A 22,634-nucleotide genomic window follows, 5' to 3' on the forward strand; every position below is an offset into this window, starting at 1 on the left:
TGTGTTGGGCCTATCGTGCCACCCGCTATCGGGCCGCTATCGGACCATCCAAAATATATAGTCTCACGCACGAGCTTCTATCTATCACTCTCGGCGTGAGGGGGGTGTGTTGGAGATCCCACATCGACTAGAGATAAGGACATTTCATAATATATAAGTGGGTGCAAACCTCAATCCTATGAGCCGGTTTTATGGAGTTGAGTTAGGCTTAAAGTCAACTTTCGTAATAATAACTCTTTTTATTTTAATAATTAAATATTCAGGTATCATTAAAAATATAGGTATAATTACATTTTTTGGCCCTACATTTAGGATCAATTTTCAATTTACTAGAGTAATTTTTAAAAAAGTATGCAATGTGGTCCCTTTTGTTAAATTTTTACTAACAACGTTAAGTTCTGATGATGTGGCCTACACACTATCAATAATTATTAATAATATTATTATTATTAATATAATATATTATTTTTTTAATATATTATATTATAAATACTATACAAAAATATGAGCATACATGCATTTTTGGTTTTTGTTTTAAATTTAATAAAAAAAATAGTAAATATTTATGTAAATTAAGTATAAATATTTTAATATAATCATATTATAAAGTAATTAAGAATAAAATAAAAATATTAAATATGTATTTTATATGATAAATGACTTTATGTGTGTCCATATTTTTATTAAGATAGTAAAAAAAATAAAAAATAATCATAATTATTAAAATAAAAAAAGTTATTAAATTTTATATAAAAAAATGATAAATTAATTGAATTTAAAATGCAGTCAAATATTTTTTTAGATATTTTTTTAATATAAATAGTTAATCGAATTTAAAAAACAAGTATAAAATATAAATTAATTAAATAAATTATATTGATAAAAATATAAGTAAATCAAAATAAAAAAACAATTACAGAACTTATAGAAAGAATCTCTTTAATAAAATCTAATTATAATAGTTATAGATTATTATTATTATTATTATTATTATTATTATTATTATTATTAAATAATAATTTTATGTTAGAGACTTTATGATAACTCGCTTGCTCTATCTACTTAGTTAGCTTCTTAACTTTCTTAACTTAAAAAAGAAAAGAAAACTCCTTTAATATTATATTATTTATCATATTTATATTTTTTTCCTCTTTCTCATTATTTGGTTGGTTCTATTAGTTTTGAACAAAATTATCAAAATAAAAACTAAATTAACAATTTGGATCTGAAATGCATAAATTGGTGAGAATTTAATTATTGAAAGAAATAAAATGTTGATTTGGTCCCTAAATACGTAAAAACGTATACATTTGTCTCCAAACTTTACAACTTAATATCAAATTGGTTCTTAAAAATAAATTTTTGTCCTTTCAAATTTCAAATTTTCTTCTATTTCAATTTTATAAATATTTAAATTTATTATAATTTTATAAATATTTAAAAATGAAAATAGTGTTATCTAAGAAAAAAAGTCAGAGTGCTAATTAATAGGAAAATAAAAAAAAAATGTTGGATGGAAAAATAAAAGTGGAAATCTAAAAGTCAACATATATGGTCATATATTTTCTGATATTGTTGAATTTAGTCATTTATATTATGTTTTATTAATGGGCATTACAATATGTATAGTTCTCTTTTAAAGATTGAAAAATGTAATACCCCAATAATACATTTGACTATTACAATACAATTCTATATGTTTATATACAAGCTTAAAGTTTTTCAAAACATTCCTAATACATGATTAAGATTCATAGAAATACAAATATTTACAATATAAAGTTCAAAACAATATCCTAAAACCCTCCAAAACCTCCGACACCGCTCGTGTACATAGTACAATACAGTGATCGCAATTCACAACACAACAAGAAAAGTAAAGGTAAGCTAGTGAAAATAAAATTTTATAATATACACAATTCAAACCAAATTACGATCAATCTCTCTTTTATTTAATCTTCTTCAAATACCAACATAAAACGATCACATAGATCCTACATAGATATACACGTCTAGGATATTCAACAAACAAAATAACAATTAATACATTCCGAAAGACCCATATTAAGTAAGTATTACCGGATACTAACACCTAATCCAATACCCAAGACTTATATACACACCACACTCAATTAACAATTACCGCTAAACCATTACTATAAAATTAATATTTTCAATTATATATAAATTCATAATCCAATCCCTGTACACACTTAGTTCATCCCAATTGGTAAATTCAATTTGGAATTTTTTTATCTCTTTGAAACAAATAAAGTTTATTTCTCTAGTTTTCTCAAGTTAAGTTCTTAATATTCTTTTACGTCGGTGCAGGGGAATAACTGAAGAAATAGTTAAACGTTGAAATCAATATCCATATTATAACTTTTGAAAACCAGTTTGATTGTGTAGTCAAAGTATTCTCTCTTTTTTTGGCAAAGTAAACACAAAACCCCATGTTCATTATGTTTTTGTCTAGTTCTTACCATAGTGAATCAACTTGCTTCTGTTTGATGTCTTTTTTCTTCATAGCAAAAGAAGGACATTGTCAATTTCTTGGCATTAATAAATGACAAGGACCTGATTTTGGACATAATAGATAAATTGCCAAAACTGTTTCTTCACCCACAGTAACCTGTTGTTAGCTAATGACAGCATGTATGTCACTTTCTTTCTTCTATTCTTTCCAACTCACAAAGCCAGCATTAGCATTGCAATAGTATAATAGTTGCACACCACACCCCATTTTTTGTTGCCTTCAAAACTTTCACAGATTCTACTCTTCATATCTGTGTTGTAGTAACCTATGATGAGCATGAAAAGCAGTGACTGGAAAATGAGAAGAGGTTTCATGTGCCACTCTCAGGCTTCAACAGCTGTGTGCATGAGCACTCGCGACCCTCGACCCGTGGTTGTGCCAAAGAGGCTTGAAAGAAGTGTGTTTCTTGATGATACAAGGTTGATCAACTATGCCAAGTACTCCAAACTTGTTGAGCCTCCAAGGTCTAATCCAGTTCCAAAGATCAAGCTTAGAGGGCAGGATCAGGATCAAGCCAAAAATGAACCCAGGGAGCTTCTGAAAACACAGACAGATAATAATGTCTTTCAGGTTTGTTAATGTTCTCCTCCACTTGGTGAGATGCAAATGTCATTTTCTCATGTTTTCTTTTTTGTTATTGAATTTATTGTCTTGCAAATTCATGAAGTTTCATATGTTGCACGACTGAATGTTTTCTGTCTTCACAACACCAATTTATCAGGGAAATGGAGTAAATCTTGTATAGTATAGTACTTCATAGTTTTAAATTTAAGTCATTGAAGCAATCAAACAATATCTTCTTTGTGGGACAAAACTACACATCTAAAAGCAATCAAAATGATATATGTCATAATTAAAACAAGGACCACAAAGAAGCTATATGTGAAATTATTAAAATATAAGTATCACTCATCCTCACAAAATCAATTTATAAGGTGAGACTTGTCACCACTTTCACTTGTATACTATAAATTGACCTAATTTCTAGTCGATGTGGGATCTTCAATATAACTCTCTCATATTGAGGCATGTACATCTCGTGTGTGATACTAGATATTTATGAGTGGTCTGACAGCGAATGATACCATAGGCCCCACATATCTCATTAAGTTAGACTCTGATACCATATTAAGAAGTGAGTTTAAGCTTAACTTATCTTCATAGAACCGGTTTATAGGTTTGACTCATTTATATACTATGAATTGATCTTATCTCTAGTTGATGTAGGATGTGCAACAAAAATGAAAGAAGAGAAGAGTTTGGATTGTAGACTGATATGATTCATAAATGTGATAGTGTTGGCTTCTGAGCTACAGTTGCTATGAGTTGAACACAACTAACTAGAGTCTGATCCATTTTTTCCTTTAATTGATTATTTGTTAGATTAAGAAAAATGTAGGACTCTACCAACCACTTGTGTAAGGTGGATTCAGCAAGGAAACAAATGATCTGCATTATTTGTCCTCCTCATATTTGTCATTTGCAGAGGTTTCAAGATGTCTCACATGCATATTAGTTGACCGAGTCCCATGCATATTCCACAGACAAAGCAGAACGATTATGTCCTTTTTATGCAAATGGGAATTTTATTAGGTAACAATACACATGAATATTGATGGTATTATCAGAGGCCACGTCGTTTAGTTTTGTCCCTTCTACATAAACTAACCCTTCTATTTTAAAAGTCCATTTGTTTCCTTTCTAGTTTGCCACCGAGGAAGGATTGTGTCCTAGAGTCATATGGTCACACTCACTTATTAAATTTTGAACAGAATAATGGAATCTCATATTCAAATCTCTTTATGATTGTATATGACATACGATAGCAAAATGTTATACACTTCACGTGTACTCAATCCTATTTGAAATGTTATCATTGAAGGGTGTTAAATGCAGGTGGTTGTGATGCGGGTTGCAATTCACTGTCAAGGATGTGCTGGAAAGGTGAAAAAACATCTGTCTAAGATGGAAGGTATTCATCAGTACTACTTATATTATATACCCTTGTTCATAAGGTAAGAACTAGAAAAAATAAAATACATATTACACTTTAGTAATGATACATTCAACATCATATATTTTTGTATTCAAATCAAATACATATAGGAATGTATTGTATAAGCTCTAAGAACACTAAATGGGGATTTCTGTTTTTCAGCTAAATGAAAAATATTTTAACTTGAAGTTGCAACATTTTTCTTAAAGGGTTCTAAAGTTTTTAAACCTTGAATTTCAGGAGTTACATCATTCAGTATAGATTTAGAGTCTAAGAGGGTGACAGTGATGGGGCACATTTCACCGGTGGCAGTTCTTGAGAGTATTTCAAAGGTGAAAAGGGCAGAGTTATGGACTGCTTGTTGAAGCACTTCAGAGTACCTTAAAGGGAAGCATAGAACATGCAGAGGTTGAGTCAAAAAGTTAGAAAATAGCCTTAGTCATCTCATTTGTTAACATCTTTTTATATGGTGGTGGACCTGGTGGTCCTCAACACAATAAAATTAGGGAATATGAGGTGGTTAGAACTCTGCTCAAGTGACTTGGTTGTGGTGGTGATGTTCAATGACCATTTAATGGTATCTACCCATTCCACCTTGCAGTTTCTTTTTCTTTTATGGCATTCTAATTATAGTGGCAAAGCTTAAAACCATTGTGAGAAAAAGCTGTTTCACTTCTTAACTTTGAATTTTCTTTTCCGCCAAATTACACTACTATATTTGACAATTTCCATAAAAGAATACAAGAGAAAAGATGACAAAACAAAGGTGTCAGTCTCATTATGCAATGTCTTGGTTGTTTAAATTGTCTTATGTTCAATACAATAATCACTTCTGCTCATACGGTTAAATATACTTGTCATAATAATTCATCCGGTTACGCAGACTTGTCAAAGTTATTCACCAAGGACAACTGTGTTAAATTTTAGTATTAAATATGTTGTCATTGGCATGCTGCAGAGGTTTATGTAGCACAGCAATTTATCTGCACATACCTTTTATCAATTTAGTTTTTGACAGAGACCCTTTTTGGATCTTGTAAAGTAGTTTTTTCCTAGTACCAAGAATGTCATCAAGTTGTAAGTAACTTAGCAATGGGCCCATATGAGACTTGAAGTGTAGTGTTATACTCAAAATGTCACAAATAACACAGTAAATAGGCTGATTGAAAAAAAAATAAGATGATTCAAACAAAGCAGAAGGCAAAGGGAAAATGAAAGAGGCACAAACACCAATGTGATCCAAAAAACGTAGAAGAGTGAAGGAAGACGAGTTAAAATATTTCACTCAAGCCTATAAAACCCAACTTAAGCTAACTTAAGTTGCCTTGGTAATAATACACCTTGTTCATATAAGCTTTGATTGTTATTTACATGCTATTCTTTATAAGTTGCATCACAACAAATATTGTTTGTGACCAACCTCTCCATAACTATATGAGAAATCACTAATGAATTTCCACTTAGTTTTGGACTCGAAGATTTGTCAAGAGACTAAAGACTGTAGATTTAACTTGGTAGAATTGAGCCTGTTGAATAATCCACTTAATATGTTCAGTTAATTCAGTTTGGAAACTCTGTCCACAAGCATCTCTTTAAATATTTCGTGACAAATAATAAGAAAGAACTTCTATAACAAAGTTTAATTTTTTTTTCTTCTTTTTCCTCTTAGAAGTGCTCAGCAATAAGTTCTCAAAACAGGCCTATTGTGGCTTACACATGCTCCATCAACCACTTGTTATGTAATGGCTTTATTATCTGAAAACACGTTGTAATAGGCCTCAAATTCTCCAAGTTAACATCCTCTTGGGTCTTTGGTATAAGAGTGATTAGCCTTCATTCAGCTCAACAATGATAGAAGGTTCTCGAATGCCTCTTTTATATCACTCTCCACAAGGAAGGCTCCACAATACTCCACTGACTTTGCTAAAAAATAGCAGTGTGAAGAATATTCCACTGACTTTGGACCAAAGTGATTAGCAGTAACCATTGAATAAATCTCTTAAGCTTGAGTTGGGTTAAAACCATGGAATGCAAAGGAATTAGTTTAGTGGATATGCAGAGCAATTTGTGAATAGACCCATTTAAATGTGAAATTATTCAAGCTCATTGAATATAAACTAATGCAAAAATGGATTACATAGAAGTTTATGCATTTAACTCTGGGTTTAAGCAAACCAACTAGAACTGGGGATATTTGGATATGTCTGCTCTCCTTACATGCCTTATTACCAAGAAATTGAACTTATCTGATATCTAAATCATCAAATAGAAGTGATTGGCTTCGTAGAGAATAGAGAATTGTAGAAAAATTGAACAAGTTTCTCTCTTTTTTTATGAATACATTTATATAGAATTGTAAACTATTTTTGTAATCATTTAATATGATGCTGAAATCTTATGATATACATTTAATTAAGTTACTAATTGCATAAAATTTTACCGAGCACTTGGTAAGTGTATCAAAACGAATTCATACCGAAGTATTATATATTGTATGTTATATGTATCAGAATGATTACATGAAAGAATCAATGCCTAAAACTAGAGCAATTGAGTAATACAACATATGGATCAAGAAAATCAATGTCTGTCTTTCATATTTTGTGTTCTCATTCTGGTAGCTGATGATCCTCCCTTTTGTCCCATTCGTCTACGAGACCTTGTCTTCACCTCAATCACTTCCTCCTGAAACATACTTCCCCATCTCTCATGGTCACTACAAACACTCACACTTCCCCATCTCTCATGATCACTACCAACACTCATGACTTTGCTTCTCAGACCCAATTCACTGTCGTACTGTTCTCGAAGCCTTGGATTGGACAAGGTCTTGTAAGCTGCATTTAGCTGCACAAACAGCCTCGTAGACTCCTCTTTCATGGAGGGATCGTGGCACACATCAGGGTGGTACCGAAGAGCCATGGATCTATAAGCCCTCTTAATCTCATCCATTGTTGCTCTTCCCGGGTTCACAGACAACACTTTGTACAAGTTTTCTTGGGTTGTGGCTCTGCATGAAACAGTACCAAACTTCACATTAGAAACTCTTTGCTGTTTAGAGAGTGGAAGGCCATGAGATTGAAAGGGCTTGCACATGCTTAGGCTTGAACTTGAACTTAAAGATAAAGCATCCATTGCTCTAGCTAATTGTATGTACCAAGCTTTTGATCTATGAGGATGAGTGTGGAAAATAGAAACGGAACTGACTTGTATTTATATCTGTGATGGTTGAGAAGGAGCTTGTGTGTTGCTATGAAGAAGCCAAGATGGTGCTTTGAACACGTGATAATAGCTACTATATTATTCTATGTTGATTATTTTGAATATATTTATGAACTGACGTTGAATATTCAAAGAAAAGTAAAGTAATATAGGTTAGAAACAAGACTTTTCTGAACCAGCCCCACGAGAGATAGGTATGATTGATGAATAAAATATGAACAAAAAAAATGTGAAGAAACTATAGCTAGCAACCATGTTTGACTGATGCAATGAATATGCATGTTTATTTTGGAATTTGGTATAGTCAAAGGTCAAAAAGGTGTGTTTTTCAGCTGATATAAATTAAGGTACTATAGCTGCATGGGTTGATGATAGGTTACGTCATCACTTTTATCTCACACTTAAACTTCAACTCTATATTATTATTTTATTATAAAATTTAATTTATATTTATTTTTACTATTTTAATATAATATTTTATTATAAATAATCGTTATTAAGTGAATGTAGATGAAATATAGGATGTCATGACATATTTTCCATCTGCATAAAGTATATATTGTCAATAGTCAGGTTGGAATTTTCGTAGCAAACAACTTGATAGAGACAAATGTGTCGTATGGGTGTAATCACGGTCAAGTTAGAGTCTAATATTAGTTAATGTTTTTCAATATAAGTTAAAAAGTTCTCAAATTAAAATTATTTATGATAAAAAATTCCTACATGTAATTGCGTAGTCAAATATATTAGTTCAATTTATGTGTACTAACATTACCCAATATCTCATAGTGAAATTTGAACTATTCCATAATAATTCATGTAATTTTTCTTTAGACATAGTTGCAAAAGTAGCATTAAGAAATGTTTATCATATCTACACTATTATGTAATATAAGATATTTTTTCTAATTTTATTGAAATTGTTTAAAATTCACAACAATAATTACAAACATTTTTACATTATAAAATTACAAACACAGTATAATTTGTTTAATTTTGAAAATACTAATAAATGATGATGTAGTACAAGTTTGATTCTCCATATTTTTGTATCTTTTATTTTTCTCTTCATAAATTTTTCACATGATAACATATTATTTGGTGCACTTTAAAATATCAGTTTAGCTTAGATGTCAAGATTTATAATTAAATCTAACATGCGAACTTTTTTTAAAAATAATAATAAATGGAAGTATAGGATATAATATTGATTGAAGGATAAATCAATGAAGTATTGTTATATTACATTGATTATACTTTTGTTTGTCTTATTAAAGAATAAACCAAAGAAGTATTGCTATATTACATTGAATAAAATTTTGCTTGTCTTAACAATTTAATATTATATAGAAGAGAGTTTAACTTATTGCATAAATGTAAATATATTGAGATGTCACACTACAAAGTGAAAGATGATCATTATGACTTTGACAACACAAAAAATGTTTTTTTCCTCTCACACTATAAAGGGAAAGATGTTCATTATAATTTTGACAACACAAAAAGGTTCTCTTAGGAAAGTATTGTGATTTTTTTTAATTATTTTAAGATTTAAGTGTTTGGTTGTTAATGTTAATGACATAATAAACCCTATGAGACATGCATATGAAAGAAAACGTGATGAATTGTTACCTTGTGTGGGTCCGACAAGGATTAACCTTACTCTTACACAGTTAATTTGCCATAAGGAAAGAAAATTGATTCTTTGTATTTTTAATTTGGGAATGATCCACGGGAGCTTGCAATAGATGGAATGAATCCTTATATATTGACTTAAGTAGTAAGTATAGTTCATGACTCGTTTTGCTTTTCATTTATAACTCATGTTACTGATTGTGTATTAAGCGAAAATATATGATGTTATTGAGGCCAAGACAACAAGAAAAATGACATAGATGTTTATCTAACTCCATTGGTGAAAGAATTGAGATTATTGTGTGAGGAAGGAGTTAATGTATTTGATGCATAACCAAAGGAGAATTTCAATTTATGTCTATTATTATTTTTTACCATTGATGACTTTCCAACATATGAAAATTTGAGTAGTTATATTGTTAAGGGACGTCATGCTTGTCAAAAAGGGATATATTTGTTGTCAACATAGTTTGCCAAAAAATACTTTTGTGAGTGTCTACGATGCATAAAGTATTACAAGAATATTCTTCAAATGTTAAAATTTTTGTGTCAGTGGAAGATCTCAAACTTGTTGGCTTAAAATCTCATGATTTTCATCTCCTCATACAACAAATACCCTATTTGTTGCATTTTACCTAAAAATATTAGACAAGTCATTCATTTCCTTTACACATTCTTTAATGTTATTTGTTGTAAAATAATTTATCCTAAAAAATTGCATGAATTATAAAATAAAGTTATCATTGTCTTATGAAAATTGGAGATAATTATTTTCTCCTTAATTTTTCACATTAAGGTCTATTCAAGAGTTCATCTACTGAGAAGAATCAAATTAAGTGATTGTGTATTCACTTTGTCGCTGCCTCGCCACACCGTCGTTGTCGTGCCACTCTGCTCCACACAGGTTGAAAAAACAAATGCGGGGCGAGACAAAGAATCCAACCCGCATTCATTATGCGAGGCAGGCCAACCTGACCCACATTTTACTGGCCAAGTGCGGGGCGAACCTATGCAGGGCGGATTGGCCCACTTTTCCATCCCTACAAGTACAATTCTCATTCATTTATAAATCTCCACTCACTATTCCACTTTTATGTTTATGGATAAAAGCCACCATAACATAAAAATGATGCATCTATTGTGTTTCTACTCATTTTTTAAAGGTATAATTACCTTTTTGGTCCCTACATTTGGGGTTAATACTCAATTTAATATAGTGGTTTTAAAAAAATCAATTTGATCCCAAGATTTTTTAAAAAGGTTCAATTTGGACCTTCTGTTAAGTTTTCACCAACGGTGAGATGAGGTGGGTCCTGCAGAAGAAGTTGGGTGAAAGAGGTGAGGTGAGGGAAGGACATACAAGCTATGAAAAAGGTGGAGACCAAGACTATAGCCTCAGCCTATGATGTGCACGTGTACAGATCAATGCAACTGTGTGCGCCACATCATTAACATTTAACGTTGTTGGTGAAAACTTAACGGAAGAAACCAAATTGAATCTTTTTTAAAAAACTTTGGACCAAATTAATTTTTTTTAAATTTACTATATTAAATTGAATATTAACTTCAAATATAAAATGATAAAGGTAATTATACCTTTTTTAAAATAGCATGCACATCGTATTATTAGCACTAATTCATAATCTGTATATCAATCAAATTTTGAATAACAATAATTTAGTATGGATAAAGTATATAGTTTTTATATTTTTTCGATGTTATTGTTTATCAACTTCGTGTTTTTTTCTTTAACTTAATTTTAAGTAGATAATATAATATAATATTACATATTTAATTTATGTGTTAAAATGTATTTTAGCTTCAATGAAATTGTAGCTCAATCTCTGCAACTGTCCCAAGAACTTTCCAAGAACAAAATTGGGCCACATGCAGTCTTTGTTAGGTGGGGGGGAGAAATGTGGGTTATTCCATTATACACCCCCCATAATTTCAAGCTGCAACCCTAAACAATTTAAAATTCCAAATCTACCCTCTGAAAATAAATAATCCATAGGTCTACGTTTATGCAGTTTCAATTGTGCAGTGAGTTTAATTTTGGAATTAAAAGTAATATTTTTTATTTTAGATTTTACCTTCAGGAATATAAATTTGTATCAGAATATATAATTTGAAATAAAAATTTATTTTATAATATAAAATAAAAAAAATTATATTCCAAAATACATAACTTATATTCTTAAATATACATTTTTTTATTTTGAAATGTACTTTTTGTAATACAAAATAAAAATAATTTCGGATTGGACATGGTTACAAAATGCAACTCTTAGAAATGTGTCACAATCTTAAGCTTGTTCATTGCAAATTAGTTTAGAATTTAAAGTTGATGGGAAAAAATTACATTCTTAAATTGTTTTAAGTATGATACTAAGAATAAACTTTAAGTTTAACTCAATATTATAAAAACGATTTATAAGATGACATTTGTATTTACTCCTATATTATTAAATGTACTTATCTATATTTAATATGTAATCTGTAACACATCTCTCTTACGTCAAGACTATCAATTCATACATAAAACTATATAATGAAAATAGACCTAATAAACCTTACAAACTCTTATTATAATAAATTTTAATGACTTTGATATCAAATTAAGAAATGAATTTTAAAATAAGATTTACAACCATAATATCATATTAAAAAATAAATCTATAAATTGATTTTATAAAATTGAATGAGGTTTAAAAGTTGAATTTTTAATACATAAATTAAATTAAACTATTCTTACTTATACAAATTCAAATTTTAAAATTTGTACGTTTTAAATTTGTACGTTCTGAAAAAAATATCATAGCTTGCTTATTTTTGTTTTAAAGGACTCTTAACACAAAAATTTTGAAAAAGGTATATTGTTAACTGATTTGACTCTCTCCTCACTGAGTGCAATTTTAATTTTTAAAAAATGAAATAAAATAATAATTATGAATTAATTTTTTGATTCTAGTCATAATTAAATTTAAATTTATTGAATATATATTTAATTTTATCATAAATTGATTTTATTCATTTCTAATTAATAGTTATAAATACATTTTCCCTTCTAAATTTAACAATTAAATCTAAAAATTAATAATTCTAATCATAACTAATTTTAAATGTTATTCTATAACAATTTTGGTTTGTTGACTTTCTAGTCAATAATTATAAGTTCATTCAACCTTCATCAATTTTCTAATTGATAATTACAAGTACATATTCTCTTCTAAAGTCAATAATTCTCTTTGAATTTTTAATTAAAATTACCAGAACAATAATCGACTTTAAATGAGTGAAATCCATGACTAACCTTCTCTTTTCAGTTCCAAGTTCCTTAAAAATTAGTAGCATTGTTTTTTTAATTTGAAGTAAAAATTGAGTTGATGTAGTGGTTGATTGAATGGACCACAACATTGGTTCCTCCGCAATGATGGCACGCAAATTTGCAGCAACAGTTATGAATAAGCAATTTGCTCTGTTAAAGCTTTGCCAAAAGAAAACAAATTACATTGCATTCAGTTTCTTTTGCGAAGCACGCGCCGAAAAGCAAAAAACAGAGGAATGCAGCAGTGCCTTTCTGCTCATGTAAAGGCTCTTCGCATGGCAGCAATTATTTCCAAAACTTGTAAAGTTCACACCCACACCACATAAAAGCAGATCCAGTTCCAAGACAAAAAAATATACTTGTTTCTACCATCTTATTACTATTTCAATAACCTTCTTGATCCATAAAAAATAATTGCTAAAAAAATAATTCCACATAACCTTCTTGATCCATAAAAAATAATTGCTAAAACTCAATATATATAATAGACAACAGTCTATTTTCATGACTCATTAGATAAAAAAAATTCTAATATATATCCATTAGAAAAACTCAATAAGTAATGTTGATCGTAGAATATATTATATGAATAAGGAACTCCAGGATAAAATACCTGAATTTTAAAATCAAATTTACAATGTGTGAAAGACTATGAAAAAAAATATTTTGAAAATTTCAATGGTAGAGTTAGAAATCCCATACCCAAAAAAATCAACAGCCTTATTACCTATACTGGAGAAAAATCAACAAACTTATTCTTTTAGGCTCAAAGTAATATCATATTTCTTAGGTAAATTGACTCATAGGACCAAAATTCCCCCACTCTGCCCAACATATCCACTTGAAGAACACCAACACTTTTGGTTTGAAAGATCCAGAATTTACATGTGAAACATAAATCTGAAAAATAACATCAGTTCAGATTACAAAGATGCAATGTTTTGAGTTAATCTCACGTCATACTGATCTAATCCAAACAAATTTTTATAGCAGTAAAAACCATTGTTTATTCCTTTGTATTTTAATACTTGCTCCTTTCACAAACCTTTCTCGACCAAACAAGGTACTAGGACCCATTGTCTGCATATACTTAATGATTTTGAACAGAAGAGATTGTTCTGACTACGAAAACCATAATTGAAAAGAAGTCCACTCGAACTGAGTGGTAGTGCTCATACACCACACATGTCACCACCCCTTTGTGACTTCTATTTTCAAATGGCACAAATAAAATACTATACGAATATAACATGACAAATCTTAAATTGTTATATTATAAATAGAAAAGAGGGTACAGTTTCAACTCAGGGAATGAATTTTATCTACCATAGAATGAGAAGAGCTCCAATGGTAAAACCAAAAGAAAACATCAAAATAATCCCTCATGTCATCTCTCTAGTCTTAAAATGGAACCAAAACCCTCTCAGAAGCCTGAGAATGTGGCTACCAATATGCCAACAAGCAAGGATCCAGCTGAAGTTGGGAATAATGCTGATGCTGCATTCCCTTTAGCTGGTGCTGGTGCAGGAGATACCTCACTTGCAGGACCATTTATACCGGAAGATGAAGCACCAGATGCTTTAGGAGATGGAGAAGCTTGTGGAGATTCCCCTCCAGCTAGAAAAATATAAGGATTCAATTAGAAACACCAACAATGTCCAAGTCTAACACCAAAAAGGTCTAGATTTTTCATACAAAAAAAGGTATCAAGGTATGAACAGTGCATGAGAAAAATATAGCTATAGGAAGGTATGACTAGCAGATTTTTATGAGTAGCAAAAGGAAAGTAAACAGATAGTGCACATAAACAGCAGGGTTGTAGAATTCACAGGTACAATGTAATTGCTTTAAATTATCCTTCACAACAAAAGAAGAAACAAAACTACAAAATCAGACATGGCTCTTTCTTATTTAAATTGAGGCTGGAAAAAATAAAACACGTGATCCCCTTTGTATTTTGAAATGAAATCAACTTGAAAAACCACACATCAAAGTAGTAAAGGGCATAAAGTAGAAAAAAGTACGGTAACCAAGTAACATACCAGGAGCAGCAGCAGGCGCTTCAGACACTGCAAAAAACAACCAAAGACACAGTTACTGACATGAATCAAGAAAGAGACAAAACTCCAAAAAAGGGTGATATGTATGAAAACTGAGATCCATGCTCAACATAAAAAAAAACAAGGGTATCATAGGTACGACCATCATCATCTCATGTAGCATAGAGTGAAGTTAAAAAAATGAAAAAAAGTTCAAAAATTGTGCTGAATCCAGTTATAAATAATTATTAACTCAGATGTGTTTCTCGCTCGTAACACAAGTGGCATGATAATGAAAGGCACCATGTGACCGATCCATCTCGAACATGCATAAAGATGAAACCTTTAACCAACCCAGCAGTCGAAAGCACCATACTTTATCAAGAAATGTACCCAAAAGAAAAAGATAACACAAAACCAAAGGAGAAACCAGAGACCCCGAATGGGAAAATAAAAAAAAGAAGCAGAATTTACACACATCCACAGTTGGTGGCAGAAGGGGCAGAGACTTTGCAAGCAGCAGGGAGAGAGGTAGCCTTGGTGACATTCAAAACCACACCAAACTGAGCACTGCTTTTGAAAGCCTCACAGAGGCAAGCAGGGGCAGTTTTGAGCACAGACTTCAGGCCAGAACAGCAGGTACCCTCTGGCTTGGTGACGGTGCTGCCATTGGTGACAAAGGACAAGCAATCGGCCATGGTGAGAATAAGGTTTGAGCAGTCCACCGATGGTGCAGGGGCTTGAGGAGATGACGCGCTTTGTGCGAGATCAATGGCACATAGAGCCATGACACACAAAATGATGGAGAGTTTTGATGCCATTTTTGGAGAGAGAAAGATGAAGAGAGATTGAGGGAAATGCAGAAGTGGGAGAATGGAAGAGTGAAGAGAAATGAAGGTGGAACACTGCAGTGAAATTGGGTTGTGCAGAGATGCTTAAATAGGGTCCAATTCTGGTTTTTTCATTTTTTATTAAAAAGGTTTTTTCTTATTTCAATTTAAGAATTAATAGGTATTGAATATTTTAATATTTTGTTCTCTTCTGTTTTTTTTTCTTCTTCTTTAAAACTCTTAAATATTATTCCATTTCAATGGTAAGAATTATTAGGTATGTTTAATATTTTAGGATTTTGTTCCTCCCCTCTGCTATTTTTTTTTTCTCTATTAAACCCTATTAAATATTACTTCATGTTTTGATTCAATAATTATTAGGCCTGTTAAATAATTTAAGATTTTGTTCTTCGATTTCTTTTCCAAAAAAAAAAAACTATTAGTATTTTGAGTCTATCCTAGCGAGTGTTTGTGTTGGGTTATCGGGCCGCTATCGAACCACCCATAATATATAGTCTCACGCACGAGTTGGCAGTCTCGGCGTGAGGGTTGTGTTGGAGATCCCACATCGACTAGAGATTAGAGCCTTTCATGGTATATAAGTGGGTGCAAACCTCACTCCATGAGCCGGTTTTATGGGGTTGAGTTAGGCTTAAAGTCTACTTCGTAATAAAAGTTAACATTTAAAAACATTTTGAAAAAAAAAAAGAAAATATATTTCAAAATAATAATTTAAATATCAAGTTAATTTTTTTATATAATAAAATAATTTTATTATGTTAAAACTAATGAATTAATAAAACTATTATCATTAAACTAGGAAAACATAAAATTTATTATTATAATTACTTTAAATTTATGTTAACATAAAACTAATAAATGTAAACTATTAATTTAATAATTTAATACTATTAACAATTTTAATGTTATACTGCAATTAATATATTAGTAATATTACCATTATTAAAGTACAAAAGAGTTTTAATTTAAATTTAATATTATTAATTTAATTTTATTATTATTAACTTAAATTTATTGTTAAGAAATTTATAAATATATTATTTATAATAAAATTATTACTTAACTTTTTATATAATATAATATATTTTAAAATAATATTATCAATATATTTATATTACTTTAAGTTGCTCTATCCAGTCAAAAACGATATTATTTAGTGGTCACATTCAATGGTACAAGTTAAAAACAATAAAAATATTTAAATTGTTTATAATCTTAATAATAAAAAATGATATTTAATTTTAATAAATTAATACATTTGTATTAAAATATGTTTATTAAGAATAACTACAATATTATTTCTCTAAACAATTTAAATTAAGTTGTATTACCTTTACAGGTTGAAGACTACACTTATCTTAAATTTATACAGAAGAAGATGTACAAGACAATATAAAATAACACTTGTATTTAAATCAATTAAATAGATACTGTATTTGACACAATATACCTGTTTTCTACCGTTTGCTTAAGAAAATATCTTCAATACAATGAAAACATCTTCAAAAGTAAAAATAGTTTATTTTACAGTCTAAGAATAAGAAAACAACCATTTTATAAAATTGTTTTTAGAAATAAATTATTAATTATAACAAAATAATAATATTTTTATAAATTAAGTAAATGAAACTGATGTTAAATTATCACTATCTCAAAATTAAATATGTTATAAAGCACGTCAAGTAGATAATAATGGAGATCTTATCAATAAAAAGTTATTAATTAGCACATTACTCATTGTAATTACAATGGTCTTATTCAAAATACATATAATTAGAAGCAAATAAATATTTGACGTCAACATGATGTTGGTTCATTCATAATAAATTTGATCTTTAATTAAATAGAAATCTCATATTAGTAGTGTGACTTTTAGTCAAATTCCCTCATTTAATATTATGCTTGCTAGTTAGTTTACAAAGATATTATAACACTATAATAAATAAATAAAAAATAGTTGTTATAGTGACTAAATTAGAGATTATTTTAAAAATTAAAAAAAGAAATTAGTTTCTAAATTAGTTTTTATTATTGTTAAATAGTTTTTAAATTGGTATCTAATTAACAACCAAGGTTTTAACTACCAATTATTTAGATTCTAAATTTGGTAACAAAAACCTTAATTGTTAATTAGATATCAATTTAGAAACCATTTAACAATAATAGAAACTAACTTAGAAACCAAAAATTTTTTTAGTCTTTAAAATGGTTTCTAATTTAGTCATTATAGCAACTAATTATATTTTATTTCTAAAATTGGTTTCTATTTCATGATTTTCTTGTAATGTAAGTTGTAAAATTGTTAAAATTGGTTTTAAGTGGCTAATGAACTCTCAAATGTGAAAGCATAATTACAAATTATCTTGTACCTAAATCACCAATGTAGTCTAAATATGAATGTTTAAACAATATTACACTCATTGGATGGGGTCTAAAAAAACCATGTCACAAAATTCGAATGATATGTTATATCATTTGTTTTCAAGGACTCCATTTAACCTTTCAATCCATATCTATGTCAACTTCTTACACTCTATCAAGGATCTAGAAGAAAACACTTAAGAATTGCATAACACTATGTTGGTCACATGGATATTGTAGAAGCATAACACGTCTTCCACTAGTTCTTCTAGAGGCTAAACTCCAAGGTCTAGCAAATATTCATCAATCGAGGGGATTTAATCATCAAGTAACCAAGCTTCAAAGACTTGTACCTTCAACATATGCACCTAGGGTTGGACCTGAGGCCATTAAAGAAACCAATAGTCTAGATGTTCATTTCTATAAGGCATTCATATATTGCTAGAGCATAGGGAAAGATATCCAAACTTGCTACTGAGTAAGAAGGAGATTACACCACCTCTACAAGTGAAACATGCCACCCATCGATTCCAATGATGGGTAGGACTATTTATCACCAAGGTCAGATGATTAAAGCATGAGTGAGGAAGCACCAAATGTTGTTGAGCCCAAAAGGTGTGGATCTTGGATGGCTTTTAAAATTCCCACTGACCCTAGGACTTCCAAGACTTCAACATTTTATTAAGTCATGACATAATTAAAAATGCCAACAATAACCCTCTAAATTGTCTCAACTCAACAATGAAGGTTGAAGAGACTCAAACTTTCCTTTAAGCCTTCTCAACCAATTGTTCAACTTGAAGAACGATCAAGGGACTTAGAAGATCACCCAGTTTTGATCTGAAGAGCTTATCACCTCAAAGACAACCTCTAATTAAGTAACTATTAGAAGATGTTTCATAGCAATTGTACTTGCATCCAAAAGCTACTCCCTCATAAGTTTCTACTGCTCGTGCTCTGCACAAACACCCCTTAAACCTGGTCTAAGTTATCCAAATTAGTAATGATGAGGATGAAGTCGAACAACTTACTAGATGCCCAATTCTATTACCAGTTGATGAACATGTAACTTCTCCATCTCAAAAACTATAAAGCTGACTACCCAAAATACTTATAATTATTTATTAATTAGTAGAACCTTATATAGTTTGTAAGGAAAATTACACGTAGTCTAATATTGTGTGAACCAATATAAAAGTTAAAATATTTTCTTGCATCATTTATTGTACTTGTACTAACTTTTAGCTATCTATAACAAGCTAGTTTCAAAACACTTTTTTTTAAAACTATCTTTTATTATCACACGATCTCTCTACATCATTTAATCATCATCTTTTTATAAAAAAAAAATTGCAAAACATTTTTAAACTCTATTTAACCCTCAAAATCTACAACTATTTTGTTTCTTTTCACATTATAATTTAAAATTATATCATTAATATTTTATAAGTTTTAGTAAGCTAAAACATATATGCTTCTTTTATCTTTTAATTTTTTGAAATTTATTAATCTTAAATTTTATATTTAATTTGTAGGTATAAAATAATATTAATTATCACACTTAAGGAAATTTAAAGAATATATATGGTCATTAATTTAATAAATTGTATTTTTTTTATTTTTTAAAGAAATAGTCATTTAAATTTTATTACAACAATTGGCTAAAAAGTCCTCTTTAAATCCATTTTTTTTTCTATGTAGAGTTTAATATTTTTGTTTTACCTTGATTTCATGTGGTATTATTTAAATGTAATGATAACACTTGTGTATTTATAACATTTGTGCATAAGACTATATAATGCATACAAAATTATAAGAAATTGGTTATGAAATACAACAGTACTATTTAAAAATAACATTATTCAAACATATAAATATATTAGATTTTTCATTTTTTGGATAAATTTTGAAGAATAAGTGGACACTTGCATGGGATGGAGGACAACATTAAAGACATGTGACCACTTATCTAGGAGAGACAATTAATTTGGTGCTAAAAACCACCATAAACGTTATAATATATTTTTTCTTTATTAGTGTATACACAAAGTACAACAATTTCTTTATAACAAAATACAACAAATTCTTCATAACAAAAGGGACACAAGGTGATAACAATGATTAAATGAAGTTACAAATAAGATAATGAAAGATGCATAATCAAAGACAACATTTATAAAGTACTTAATTTTGACCAATTCACTATAAGATTTTTAGTGAAAGACAAAATGAATATGATAAAGGTGTGACCTTTATGAAAATTCATAGTGAAGTTAGATAAAATATGTTGTGATTATTGTAAGTTTGAAAAACTTTACTCCTCCACGACTTTCACATGCAATTCCAACCTCACCCTTGTTTTAGAGTCTTCCAACAACACCATTTTTAGGTTTTGCTTTTGCTTTTCTCTTTGTTTTCATTTACCTTCACGCAATACATTTTCATTTTCACTTCTTTTCTAATCTCATCCAAACAAGTTGTTCCTTGTTGTTTTAACCAAAACAATAAAATTCACATGTTACTGGATGTCCCACGAATAGACTTCATTATAGGATGTGCTTCACTACCTTCGCATGCAACTCCAACTCCACACTCGTTTTGTTGTTTAACCTCACACTTGTTCCCCACTCTTCCAAAACCATATTTAGGTTTTCATTTTGCTTTCATTCTTGTTTTCGTTTATCCTTATCCAACATTAAAAGTCACATTTTATGTTAATCATAAAACTATGTCATTTAATATTGATACAAAATAATATGTGAAGAGAACTGAGAAATGTGATGGGATAAGATAATAGTTACGTCACCCATTTAACAAAAGAATGAAATAACACGTACTAAATTGAAAATATAATTTCTTTTAGTACTCAATAGACCAATTGTTTTTAATAAGGACTCAAATGAAAAATACTCAAATTTATTAAGAAAAACTTGAAAGTTTATTAAACCTAAATAGTATAGATATTTTCATGAAAAAAATGAAATTAAATTTATTTTTTAATATTGACATCAAAATATATATATATATATATATATATATATATAAATTGTTTGTTTATATATAATATGGTTTTTAAACAATAAAAAGCTAAGTGTAAATGCAATATTTATAAAATCATCAATGAAACATATTTTAAACAATTAAAAAGGGAAGCACAAGTGTAGAAACACATGTGTTAGGGTTCTCACGTTGCATTGGTATAATATGCATTTGTGTTTTCATTGTGAAATTTGTTTTTCCATATTGTTGTATATTCGTTCCTTAGGAGTGAAAAGAGAAAATTTGTTTTAGGTGCATATTGCATTATACATTTTCAAACACTTATTAACAAAGATTTGTTTTGAATAATTACAATGTAAATTTAGGTGCATATTGCATTATACATTTTCAAACACTTATTAACAAAGATATTTGTTTTGAATAATTACAATGTAATACTTGGAGGAAAAAACGGTAAATGTAAGAATTTTATTCTCTCATTACCTTTTGAATTATAAATATACTCAATAGAAACCAATTTTAGTGTTTAAATTAGATATTATTTTAAATATTAAAAAAAATTAAATTAATTTGAATTATTATTAAATGATTTTTAAATTGGTAACTAATTAATTATTAAATTTTTTCCTAATAAATTTAAAATCTAAATAATTGATAATTAAAATCTTAGTAGCTAATTAAATATCAATTTAAAAACTATTTAATAATAATAAAAAATAATTTAAAAATATTTTTTTAAATAATATTTAATTTAGTCTCCATTAGTAACTAATTATTTTTTATTTTATTGATTTTTATTGTTTAGTTATTAGGAGATTCAGTAATGTTGTGAAAAGATTAACACTAAGAAAATAGTTTGAAATTTTTTTTTGAAAAGTGTGCAACTTTTAGACTTATGGTGGAGAGAGAAAGAAAAGTTTTTTTATGAAAAGTATGTGTGGAAGGGTGAAGATGTAAGTGTGCACGTGGCATCTTCACATCTTCCAAGTCTGCGCACCGAAATAAAAAACATTTTCCATTTTCTAAAGTAGTATAATTCTTTTAAGACCATAACTATTCCACCAACAATTTAAAAAAAAAAAATTGTAATAAATAAATAAACCAAAATATATACACATATATTTGTAGATTCTTTATAAAAGAGAAATAAGAAAAAAATGAATTGGACTTTTTCATTAGTTAATTAACTTATTATGTATGTAGTAATATGTAAAACTCTCTTATATAATTATTTAAAAAATATATTTTCGACTCGTCTATAAGATAATTTTAGATTATGATTTTTTTTATTTTTTACTCTCTCTTAAAAAATCTCTAAAAAAGTTATTCCAAATAATGATCATAAACAAAAAAAAACATATTAATAAATTCATTATAAGAAGATCACCTATAAATTTATGATTTTAATCTCTAAACACTGAATTTTAAGGATTAAAATGAGTTTTTTAAAGTTGTTATATTCTCTCAAATTTAATACGTAGGAACTAAAATCATATTTTAGTATATTTGAGAGATTAAAATTAACTTTTTTTTTAATTTGAGGGAAAAATTTACCCTAATTTTTAGAAATTATAATTATAATTAAATCTATGTTAGGTTTACCACAATGTTTTTCAGTTCGAAAAAAAAATTGTTAAAAGAAGTAATTAAAATCGATGTTAGAGGA

The 22,634-nt window shown here is 28.8% G+C and overlaps 3 protein-coding genes across 3 annotated transcripts; 1 reads left to right on the forward strand and 2 right to left on the reverse strand.

Annotated features, from left to right (window-relative positions):
* Nucleotides 1–2,376: 2,376 nt before the first annotated feature.
* On the forward strand, nt 2,377–5,229 carry LOC137811828 (protein SODIUM POTASSIUM ROOT DEFECTIVE 2-like). The gene is made up of 3 exons (XM_068613684.1): nt 2,377–3,106; nt 4,433–4,508; nt 4,773–5,229. Exons 1-3 carry the CDS (start codon nt 2,804–2,806, stop codon nt 4,895–4,897), a joined length of 504 nt encoding a protein of 167 aa, XP_068469785.1. The 5' UTR covers nt 2,377–2,803; the 3' UTR covers nt 4,898–5,229.
* Nucleotides 5,230–6,987: 1,758 nt separating this feature from the next.
* Nucleotides 6,988–7,734, reverse strand: LOC137811831 (chaperone protein dnaJ 20, chloroplastic-like). Its single transcript, XM_068613688.1, has one exon. The coding sequence runs from the start codon at nt 7,665–7,667 to the stop codon at nt 7,113–7,115; it is 555 nt and encodes a 184-aa protein (XP_068469789.1). The 5' UTR covers nt 7,668–7,734; the 3' UTR covers nt 6,988–7,112.
* A 6,229-nt stretch (nt 7,735–13,963) lies between these two features.
* On the reverse strand, nt 13,964–15,678 carry LOC137811832 (non-specific lipid transfer protein GPI-anchored 31). The gene is made up of 3 exons (XM_068613689.1): nt 15,235–15,678; nt 14,760–14,786; nt 13,964–14,334 (listed from the first exon to the last, which is right to left on the reverse strand). Exons 1-3 carry the CDS (start codon nt 15,575–15,577, stop codon nt 14,141–14,143), a joined length of 564 nt encoding a protein of 187 aa, XP_068469790.1. The 5' UTR covers nt 15,578–15,678; the 3' UTR covers nt 13,964–14,140.
* Between the last annotated feature and the right edge of the window lie 6,956 nt (nt 15,679–22,634).

This window comes from Phaseolus vulgaris, chromosome 2 (genome assembly GCF_000499845.2).
Source record: "Phaseolus vulgaris cultivar G19833 chromosome 2, P. vulgaris v2.0, whole genome shotgun sequence".
NCBI classification, from domain to species: domain Eukaryota; kingdom Viridiplantae; phylum Streptophyta; class Magnoliopsida; order Fabales; family Fabaceae; genus Phaseolus; species Phaseolus vulgaris.

Bases quoted from the DNA above. Each gene is read 5' to 3' on its own strand.
- LOC137811828 (XM_068613684.1), top strand. From the start codon at position 2,804: ATGATGAGCATGAAAAGCAGTGACTGGAAAATGAGAAGAGGTTTCATG. The intron at 3,107-4,432 runs GTTTGTTAATGT...TGTTAAATGCAG, and splicing joins CAGATAATAATGTCTTTCAG to GTGGTTGTGATGCGGGTTGC. The intron at 4,509-4,772 runs GTATTCATCAGT...CTTGAATTTCAG, and splicing joins ACATCTGTCTAAGATGGAAG to GAGTTACATCATTCAGTATA.
- LOC137811831 (XM_068613688.1), bottom strand. From the start codon at position 7,667: ATGGATGCTTTATCTTTAAGTTCAAGTTCAAGCCTAAGCATGTGCAAG.
- LOC137811832 (XM_068613689.1), bottom strand. From the start codon at position 15,577: ATGGCATCAAAACTCTCCATCATTTTGTGTGTCATGGCTCTATGTGCC. The intron at 14,787-15,234 runs GTGTGTAAATTC...TGTTTTTTGCAG, and splicing joins TTCTGCCACCAACTGTGGAT to TGTCTGAAGCGCCTGCTGCT. The intron at 14,335-14,759 runs GTATGTTACTTG...ATATTTTTCTAG, and splicing joins AGCGCCTGCTGCTGCTCCTG to CTGGAGGGGAATCTCCACAA.